Here is an 11604-nt window from a genome sequence, read left to right on the forward strand (position 1 = left end):
AAAATACAAGGTTACAGTGTTAAGCAGTGATGTATTAGGTGGTATCAAAAAGTTCCAGGATTAGTTATGTTTAATAAAATATAACTTATTTACCTGCATTTTAATATCTTCTTCATTGAAATAGTCACCTTGTGTAACCATACACTGATCCCAGCATTCCTGCCACTTTTGGAATCCAGCCTGGAAGTAATTTTCCATTGGCAAGTCGAGGACTTTCTGTGATTCACACTTGATCTCAACACCGGTGTTAAAACAGTGACTTTTGAGCTGTATTTTCTTCTTATGGAAGAGATGGAAGTGTGCAGGTGCTAAATCTGGCAAAATGGGCAGGTGCAGAAGTGATACCATGTTGTTTTTGGCAAGAAAATCACAGCTGAGGATAGCTTGGTGACAGGGTGCATCTAATTATTCACGCTCCACGAATCCAGTGATTTTTGGCAAATGTCCTCCTTCAAATGCCTCAAAACATCACAGTAGAACTCACAGTTGATGGTTTGGCCTTGGGGGAACCAAATTATTGTTGCACAGTACCACATTTCTGGGGTTGACACTTGTGGCAGGTCTTTCAAATTGCTCATCATCTTCCAGGGACATTCTTCAGCTTTTGAAGTGCCGATGCCACTCGAAACATTGTGTATGATCCATTGCTTCATTGCTGTAAGCTTGCTGAAGCATGCCCAATGTCTTTGTAGCAGACTTCCCAAGTTTAACGCAAAATTTCATGTTGGTTCTTTGTTCCTGTTCATGACAAAATCGCAGACTACAGCAATCACAAGATCACAAAAATACAAATTTTACAACTTTTGAAGTAAACACAGCGATGTAACTCAACACACTGCCTCATGAAGGTCACTGCTAGCTCTCACTGCACACACAACAGTGTGCTGCCATCTGTTGGCATGCCACAGAACTAGTCAGGGAAATTTTTCATACCACCTGTTATATAAATACAAACTTGTTGCCAGTTCAAAAATGCTTGAGGCATATTTAAGAAAACATGATAATTACAGACTCTCATTGTTCTTCTATTATGAGTAACCATGAAACTTTGTCTGCATCTATTCTCTTTGTGTAAAATCATTTGATTTCTGCACTACTAGCTCTCTGTGTCAATTCAGAGCATAACAAGTGAGAGAATGAGGTATATAGTTGCTTTTGTGCACAGGTGTGAAAGGATACAAAATTTCCTCTTGCTTGTCATGATTATTACTAAAAGTGAGTTTGACGAAATTGTCTTTGCTCTTCAGTACTGAATCCTTACTACACCACTGTGTCAATTCACATTTCCCTATGAATTTTACTATACTATTTTCCTCTTATTATCTTTTATATCTCTTTATGTAACCTTTTTGATACCAACACCCTAAGGACAACCTTTATTTCTATGATTTAAGTTAATAAAGTTGGTCACCTATTGAAGGTCACCTATTAAAAGGTCAAGTAGTAAACTATATTTGTTCAAGTTATCTAAATTTAAATCTTCCTTCAAAATTTCAGTGAATTTCAATGCCAAACACTAGCTTGACAATGACAATTACTTTATTAAATTCTTTATTATTTTAAAAATTAATTGAAACAAAAACAGTGTATTTCAACAGAAATATGGGGGCAAAAGAGGTTTGGTTAAGTTTTTAATAGAAACGGAAAGCAGTTGTTTAATATTTTGTTTCAAGAATATTACTGTGTCGGAAGCAGGGTCTGATCTCACAACATTTCAGCTGAATTTTGTTAATTGTCTTTGTCTATACCCAAACTGCCATCATTATTAGATATTCACTGTTGCCTGTTTTAACTTGAACATTTATCAGACATATTTTATATCTACTTTTCATGTTTTTTTTTTTCTAATTTCCTTTCCATTATCAACTGACAGCTACTCTATTACCAAAGCTGGTGCAAAGCAGTAGACAGTATAAAAAATGGTCTTCATGTTTCCCTTTTGGTTCGTCATCCAGAAACACAGGAAATGCATGTTAATTTTGATTACCATATAATTGAGCTTATAGAAGAAGCAAAATGGTTAGTTTCCTTGAATCTTGAAATTCCAGAAACTGCTAGAGAACTTGCACTCAAGGAGAATATATTCAAATCAAACTATACAGCGTGTGTATTTTACTTTATTTTTCAGTCCACTTTAATTTATATCTTTCTCATTGTATGGGTTGGAAGTATATACAATTTTAACATTTTCATACATAATTGAAAAATCAGACCCAAGTTAAAGAAACTGGAATTGAGAATCAATGAAAATGTTTCTAATTCATACCTAACAATAAAACTCCTAAATGTACTGCTAGCTTACATATATATGAATTAGGTGCAGGCATGGCTGTGCTGTGACAACCTTGCTTCCCAATCACATTGTTCTGGATTCAGTCCCATTGTGTGGTACTTTTGGTAAGTGTCTTCTACTATAGCCTTAGACTAACCAAAGCCTTATGAGTGGATTTGCTAGATAGAAATTGAAAGAAACCCATCGTATACACACAGACATGCACACACGTATCTATGTGTGTGTCTTTGTGTCTGTGTATGTGTCCCATCACCACTTGACAACCGGTGTTGGTTTGTTTATGTCCCTATAACATGATGGTTTGGCAAAAACAGCCTGATACAATAAGTATCAGGCTTAAAAAAATATAAGCACTGGTGTCAATTCATTCAACTAAAAGTTCTTCAAGGTGGTGCCCCAGCATGGCCACAGTTTTATAACTGAAACAAGTAAAAGATAAAAGATAGAGACCAACATAGGTGCAGGCATGGCTATGTGGTAAGAAGCTTACTTTCCAACCACATGGTTCCAGGTTCAGTCCCACTGCATGGCACCTTAAGCAAGCATCTTCTACTATAACTTTGAGCTGACCAAAGCCTTGTGAGTGGATTTGGTAGATGGAAACTGAAAGAAGCCCATCTTATATATATATATGTGTGTGTGTGTGTGTGTGTGTGTGTGTGTGTATTTATGTGTGTGTATCTGAGTTTGTCCCCTACCCCACCATTGCCATCACTTGACAACCGATGCTGGAGTGTTTTCTCCATAACTTAGTGGTTCAGCAAAAAAGACCGATAGGATAAGTACTAGGCTTACAAAGAATAAGTTCTGGCATCAATTTCTTCGACAAAAACCCCTTGAAGGCAGTGCTCCAGCATAGCTACAGTCAAAGGACTGAAAGAAGTAAAAGAATAAAGGAATAAAGGAATAAAAGAATAGCAACATTATACCACTTGCTACTCATTGGACTCACTACATATTTCATCCTCACCATGATTACCATGATCTAATGCCTATTTTTCCATCCTAGCATAGATTAGGCAGATCCATAGTTCAGTAAATTGTCTCTGCTCTCTGTCATTATGTGCATCATCTTGTCTTTGAGGCCCTGTCTTCACTACTTCTTCATGTTTCCTCTTTGCTATGTACATCTTTCACTGTCAATGCATGGTTCTAATTTATCTAGCACAAATCATCACTTTATGCAATAGTACCACAAAACTGCAATCACTGCTCCTCTACACATTGTGTTTTTCACTTGCTGGGTCTGGAGAAAAGGGCAGTGGCCATGGCAATCTGAAACCTGTAAAATTGAATCTTTGTAAGTCAACTTCTTTGGGAAAGACGTAAATAAAAGGTGAAGTTACATTCTCGAGTCATGCTGACTCATAAAGGGCTGGTTTCCTGGTTTCCATGGAGTATAAATTCCTCACCTGGATGAGATGGCAGCTCGTCACAAGATTACTCATTTTTGCCAGTTGAGTGGACTGGAGCAATGTGAAATGAAGCATTTTGCTTAAGAACACAATGTGTTACCTAGTCCAAGAATCAAAACCACAATCTTATGATCTTGAGTCCAATACACTAACCACTAAGCTACATACCTCCAAATGGGAAAAAAACATGTGCTGGGAGGAATAACCAGAGGACTGATGTTCTTAGAAGGAAGGAAGGAAGGAAGGAAGGAAGGAAGGAAGGAAGGAAGGACTGGTCGTAGGGATTAGTACAAGGCTAGAAAAGGGATTTGAACACAACAAGGGTGATGAGAAGAGGAGAGTTGGGTAAGCTGAGAAGTCCAGCAGGCTCCAAGGAACAGAGGCCTTTATATTAATGGTAAAAAAAAAGGCAGAGAAAGAAGGAAATGCACCTATGAGTCAAAGGTTGAAACACATCTGTGAATGACTTTATACTGATCAATCAGATGATGTGCCCTTAGATGTCTGTGTAGCAGCAGCAGCAACACCATCACCGATGTGAGAGCAATACTCCATTCTGAACCTTACCTGTTTTCTTCAGTTTACCTACAAGCATCTTTCATTCTCAGTAGTGATAGTCTTTTAGCACCAGCACTAATCCTTATTCTGCATAATATGACCATAAAAGTGCAGTAATCTTTCTTCCACAAATTGCAAAGGTCTTTAAGCCTTTAGCATTCACATTATTTTGTCAAAAGTGGACTGGCTCCTGTGCAGGTGGCATGTAAAAACACCTTTTTGAGCGTGGCCATTGCTAGTACCGTGTGACTGGCCCTCATTGCCAGTACCATGTGACTGGCCCTCATGCCCGGTGCAGCCTTCTGGCTTGCCAGTCCTCAGTCAAATCGTCCAACCTATGCTAGCATGGAAAGCAGACGTTAAACGATGATGATGATGAATGCTTATTTATTCATATTGTTTTGAATTGTCATGCATTATCTTGTAGCTTCAAGATTTCAATGATGCAATTGATTATTTTTAGAATAACATTGTAGGATAGGTGTGAGAAGCTGGATCTAGTCAGTTTGAATATAAGACAGGCAGAATGTTTTGGCCAAATATGACCGGTTAAATGCTAAATGTCCAGCTACTGTCTCTGTTCCTTTGTGTTCCAGATTTCAGTGAAGATATCATTGCACAGCCATAGCTATTTCTCATTTTATCTAAATGTGTACCATTTTGACAACTACCACTCTAGTGTCTTGAAATTAACTATTTTTTCACTAGTTTCTTATAGAAAGATATGGATTTAGTATCATTATCCAATCTACCCATTCTTCTAATTTTTATGTACAGCTTTCACCTAATTGTTACCAAAAGTTTGTTTCAGTATATAGGTGAACAGTTTTTCCTATTTAATCCTTATAACCAGACTGTCTTTCCTAATACTTGAATTTAACTCTTTGATATATCTTTACATATAATTCTCCTCTGTGACTCAGTGGTTAGTGTGTCAGACTTCCAGCTGGCGGGGTCATGAGTTCAATTCCCAGACCAGGCTGTGTGGTGTGTTCTTGAGCAAGACACTTTATTTCATGTTGCTTCACTTCACTCATCTGTAGAAATGAGTTGTGATGTCACTGGTGCCAGGCTGTATCAGCCTTGAACAACATTAGTGGTGTGGAGAGGGGAGACTGTTATGCATGGGCAACTGCTGGTCTTCCACAACAGCCTTGCCCAGACTTTTGCCTCTGAGAGGAACTTCCTAGGTGCAATCCCATGATCATTCATGACCAAAGGGGGTCTTTACCCATTACCTTTTTAACTTCTCTTAAAAGCTTACTAACATAAAATAACACATATCTATAGACTACTGCATTCTCCAGCAATTGTTTACTAAACTGACTGAAAAACATTTTTCAAATCTCTTTGCAGCCTCAACTCCATGTTGGTAAAATACAAACATATTCAAACGACCATTCCTCAGGTGCTGTGGACTTTAACAAAACCCTTGCGCGACCATGTAGAGAAGGTTTTAAAACCTGGTCTTGGACAACTCACTTGGACCTCATTTAATATCAACTCTTGTAAGTTGTTTTTTCAAAATACCAATTACCAGTTGTATGTAAATGCTTCTTTTATTGGTCTGCAAGAGCGTAAACAAACCAACACCAGCTGTCAAGGGGTGGTGTAGGACAAACACAGGTACACAGGTACACACACACATACACACACACACACACACACACACACACACACACACACACACACACACACACACACACACACACACACACAACATGTTTCTTTCAGCATTTGTCTACCAAATCCACTCAAGGCTTTGACTAGCCCAAGGCTATACCAGAAGACACTTGCTCAGATGGCATGCAGTGAGACTGAACCTAGAACTAAGTGATTGGGAAGCAAACCTCTTACCATACACCCATGCCTACACCTATCATCAATGTTTTTCTCATGTAGTGACAAACATGGAATATCAACACTAACTCATTTCATACACGGACTCCTACACACATCCATACACCACCACATATATACATGGCTCAAACATATACGACAAGCTTCCTACAGTTTTCAACAACCAACATATAGATATGTATTAATAAATCTCAGAATGTGTGTGTGTGTGTGTGTGTGTGCATGTATGTGTGTGTGTGTGTGTGTGTGTGTGTGTGTGTGTGCGCATGCATGCAATTGGTGATCATACTGATATGATTAAATCCCTAAATGGATTGTCTTATATATCCCACTAGATGTGGTGAAATGTAACCAGGCCATTCATGAACTGAAGAAGATTGTAAAGAGAGTGACCGACCTCCTTGAATGTCAGATTGATGCTGTCCTTGATGACATTTCTCTGATGCCACTTTGCGAATTGCCTGAGGACGAACCTATTACTGTGCATGAGTTTCTGGAAAAAACAAGCAAAGTAGTTTCTACTGCAGCTGAAGCCATCAACATGTAAGTCCAGGTCCTTCGTTATTTTTTATAAAACATGGTTAGCTCTTGTTAATCTTGCCATCTATATGTTTGATATTATTCCCATCACCCTCTTCATTATCATAGCTGTTGTCATCTGACAAGTTGTTATGATCAGGGACACTACAACTTGTTTGATAACAAGGCCAATATTGCCAGGCAAAATACTTAGCAGCATTTCGTTTGTCTTTAAATTCTCAGTTCAAATGCCACCGAAGTCAACTTAGCCATTCGTTGTTTTGGGGTCAATAAAATAAGTACAGGTTAAGCACTAGGTTCAACGTAATTGACTTACATCTTTTGATTATTATTATTACTATTATTGAGAAGGCTGCAAGCTGGCAGAATTGTTAGCATACCGGGTGAAATGCTTAGCGGTACGTCATCTGCCATCACATTCTGAGTTCAAATTCCGCCATGGTCGACTTTACCTTTCATCCTTTCGGGGTTGATAAAATTAGTACCAGTTACACACTGGTAGTCGATTTAAACAACATAATCCTTCCCCCAAAATTTGAGGCCTTGTGCTTCCACTTATTGAGTGAGAGAGCAGTGCATGCCATCAAAGTGACACTGGGGTACAAATATACGAAGCCCAAAATACCCATCATGACTACCCGTTTAATAAGGGTACACCAGTCACATGCATCACAACCATATGTGCATGACACAGTGATCTCATATGATCTTGCAGGTAAGATCCAGTTAAAATTTTCTTCAGGTTGAGTCGCCTATTCTGCTAAAAAGGACCCTGAATAAGGGTTGCTTAAGGATTTTGGATGAAACACCCATGTTTCCAGAGGTGAATTATTCAAACTCCAAAGAATTCCTCTCAACACATGGTTATTGTGCTCCCCCACTACTTCTGCTCATGATCAGAGATACATATATATCGTCAGCTACCAAGGGACATGCACTCAACTGGTTAAGGTCAAACAACTGATAAGCAAATCTATGGTATTGAGCAGAATATTATTATTATAATCATTATTGTTGTTGTTATTATTATTATTATCATCATTATTATTATTATTATTATGATAACCAGATGTATTTACTTTCTATAGGGTTTAAGAAGCAGTATGTCTGACATTGTAACCATCCCAGTTATATTACACTAGCTCTTGTTGTTGTTGTTGTGGCTGTTGCTGTTGCAACAGCTGCTGCTACTGCTGCTGTTGTTGTTGTTGTTGTTGTTGTTTTTGTTGTTGTTGCTGCTGTTGTTGTCATTGCTCGTTTTTACACCCAAGTCAGTATCATTTAGCAGATCTATGATGAAAGACAATCCAGATGTGACTATCCTGCCTTTTTGTACATATAAGTTTAGATTATCCAGTGAAGTCCTTTTTTTTAAAGAATATATGGTGTAGTTTGAAGATTTGGCTGCTTTATTGTAGCAGATCACTGCACAAGGTTGTGGTCCCCCATTGTTAGCCCAAGATGTTCTTTTATTTTCATGTTTGAAAAATGTTCATTACTCATAGTTGATACCTTATTGCATTAACCAATATGCTATGTATATTCACATAATATCACTGCCAGAGTAAGTCATACAGACAAGTAAACATAAGCCTCTGCCCACATTTAGATACCCATAAGCATTGTGAAATATAAGGTGCTTGCAGTAGGGTTTTGGTACCTTAATATAGAGCTTGAAAAGTTGCATTGAAGGCTTTAGTGAAGAGAACTACTATGAAGAGAATGGACTTCAGGATGAAAGATACCATTTTCTGATAGATTTAAATCAACTCCTGGGAGAACAAGACATTTCAGAAGTAACTCAATCAATGTTGTAGTTATATTTGAGGCAGAGGAGCTGGCAGAATTGTTAGCATGCTGGATGAAATGCTTAGCGATATTTCGTTCGTCTTTACATTCTGAGTTCAAATTCCATCGAGGTCAACTTTGCTTTTCAGCCTTTCAGGGTCGATAAATTAAGTTACCAGTGAAGCACTGGAGTTGATGTAATTGATTAGTCCCTACCCTACAAAATCTCAGGCCTTGTACCTTTAGAACAAAGAATCGTTAGCATACCAGGCAAAATGCTTAGTAGCATTTCTTGTGTCTAAGTTCTAATTCCATCTTTGGGCAACTTTGCCATTCATCCTGTCAGGTGCAATAAAATAAGTACCAGTTACATACCGAGATCAATGTAACTGACTTACTCTCTCACCAAAATTTTGATGGCCTTGCACAAAAATTTGAAACTAGTATTTTTAAAGAATGTAATTAACGCTCTGTTAATTCTTTGTAACATAGCATAAACAGAAAGATTATCTTTATACAAAGACTAACACTTAATGTTACATGTCACTTTTGAACCCCCTAGGACTGTTTGAGTAGTCCTGTAATCAAAGGTGTTCCAACGATAACCATCCTGTCTTTTTTTTATACATTAGGGACTACTTCATTCATTGTTTCCTCTTTGTATGACAACAGTGTGATTTGAGGGATGTTTGGCTACTTTCTCAAGCAGGTTTATTTTGAGTAACTGTGAATAGCACCCCACTTTCATTAGCTTGTAACATGTTAGATAGATAACAGATGGATGGACAGACAGCCAAACAGATAGAAAGAAAGAAAGAGAGAAAACTAGATAGTTAGACAGATAGATAGACAAACAGACAGACAGACAGACAGAGATAGGTAGATAGTTATGTAGGAAGGTTGATAGGTAGGTAGGTAGGTAGGAAGGTAGGTAGGTAGAGAGATAAGTAGGTAGGCAGATATATATATATATATAAATATATATATATATATAGAGAGAGAGAGAGAGGGAGGGAGAAATAGATAGATAGACAGATAGATAGACAAACAGACACACAGACAGACAGAGATAGGTAGATAGTTATGTAGGTAGGTTGATAGGTAGGTAGGTAGGTAGATAGGTAAGTAGGTAGGCAGATATATATATATATATATATGAATATATATATATAGAGAGAGAGAAATACATAGATAGATAGATAGATCAAATGATAGAAAAAATGAAAAGCAGGCAGTTAGGCATTTTATTTGGTTAAATATATTCAATTATGAAATTATAGTTTGCAAACGTGGGCTCTATTTACAAACTATATATTTCAATAATTATATACCATTAAGAAGGAATACATAAAGTTCAAAGAATGAAAAATTCGTGTTCTCAGCCTGAGATATCTATCAGAATATTACAGACATAAAATCATATTGAAGAACGATATAGAAGAAAAAGGATATATTGATTTTGCAAGTTATACTTAACCTCTTCACTTGAGATAAAATTATTAAAGATAATTCATTGAAATTTATTTGTCTAAAATATTCTCGAAATTGAATTCAAGATGAAACTGATACACTGAAGTGATGCTACACAGACAAGTGATGTTAACTGATATGTAAATTGACATTACAAGGAGGTGCTGGAAAGTTCCTGGCTTGGGGTAGAAGAAAATACAGGAGGAATCAGTTAATTATAATTTTATTCAACATATTCCCCGTCTCAGAGTCACATGCTTATTGCAGCAGTCCTACAGTTTTTCTAAACCCTGTAAAAAAAAACAAAAAGTTGGAAGTTTGAGCCTTCAACCAGGCCTTTCATGATACCCTTACAGCCAGGAACTTTTCAGTACCCCTTCATATATGTCTTGGTTCATTAATAATTAGTTGTTTGCAAGATGGTAAGCTGGCAGAATCATTAGCAAGGCAGGTAAAATGCTTAGTGGTATTTCATCTGTCTATATGTTCTGATTTCAAATTCCAAAAAGGTTGACTTTGCCTTTCATCCTTTTGGGGTGGATGAAATAAGTACCAGTTGAATTCTGGGGTTGATGTAATCAAGTAATCCCTTTCCTCAAAATTGCTGGCCTTGTGTCAAAATTGGAAGTTAATTAGTAGTTTGAAGGATGGTTGTATTGGCAGATATTTCATGGTATTTAGTTATCTTCCTATGTATTCTGAGTTCAAATCTGGCTGTAGTCAACTTTACCTTTCATCTTTATAGTAGCTGATAAAATAAGTACCAATGACTGAGTGGTTAGAGCACCGAGGTAGTGAGGTCAATTACTGGACCATGCTGTGTGTTGTGTTCTTGAGCAGGACACTTTATTTCACATTGCTCCAGTTCACTCAGCTGTAGAAATGAGTTGTGACATTACTGGTGCCAAGCTGTATTGGCCTTTGCCTTTTCCTTGGGTAACATCTGTGGCATGGAGAGGAAAGTCTGGTATGCATGGGCAACTGCTGGTCTTCTGCAAACAACCTTGTCCAGACATGTGCCTCGGAGAGTAACTTTCTAGTTGCAATCCCATGATCATTCATGACCAAAGGGGGTTCTTTAACATTTTAGTCTATAACTGATTCTTCCCTCCTGTTAAAATTTGGTCCTTATGCCTATATTAGAAATCTGTAATTAGTTCTCTGCCATTTTTAACTTAAAAAATAAAACATGAATATTTTCTCTTTTTTTAGTTCCAGCCAGTTGGTGGAAAAATCAGTCGAGGATTTAGCCAATCTGCTGATCTCTAACCTGAAAGAAGAAGAACGACAAGGGCTCACTATTGCCAATGGGTTTCCTTGCATGAGTCCTGATAATAAACACAAGAACCAACGTTGCCAAGAGTGCCAGCCCTGTTGTTATTATGCCATGTTTGGTTACTTTACCCAGAGGAACACTGATGCTATTGTTAAATGTAATATAGATATCTATATATATAAAAATGAGAATGTGTGTCTGTCTGTCTGTCTGTCTGTCTGTCTGTCTGTCTGTCTGTCTGTCTGTGTGTGTGTGTGAATCCCTAAAACTCGAGAACTACGCAACCAATTTCATTCAAATTTTACACATGCCTTACTTAGGGTTCCAGTTGTGTTTTAGTCAAAAAAAATTATTAACTTCTTGCAGAGTTCGAGCACACGGCAACATAATATCTCCTCCACTAT

The 11604-nt window shown here is 37.5% G+C and overlaps 1 protein-coding gene across 1 annotated transcript in view; it reads left to right on the top strand.

Annotated features, from left to right (window-relative positions):
* Window positions 1-11604, top strand: part of LOC106877714 (dynein axonemal heavy chain 5) — a 444169-nt gene that overhangs the window by 73686 nt on the left and 358879 nt on the right. Inside the window, exons 19-22 of the mRNA XM_052971252.1 lie at window positions 1874-2103; window positions 5623-5774; window positions 6462-6669; window positions 11137-11357. Of these exons, the coding sequence (XP_052827212.1) occupies window positions 1874-2103; window positions 5623-5774; window positions 6462-6669; window positions 11137-11357 (811 nt within the window). The remainder of the gene's footprint in view (window positions 1-1873; window positions 2104-5622; window positions 5775-6461; window positions 6670-11136; window positions 11358-11604) is intronic.

The sequence above is a fragment of the Octopus bimaculoides genome, chromosome 10 (genome assembly GCF_001194135.2).
Source record: "Octopus bimaculoides isolate UCB-OBI-ISO-001 chromosome 10, ASM119413v2, whole genome shotgun sequence".
NCBI lineage: Eukaryota > Metazoa > Mollusca > Cephalopoda > Octopoda > Octopodidae > Octopus > Octopus bimaculoides.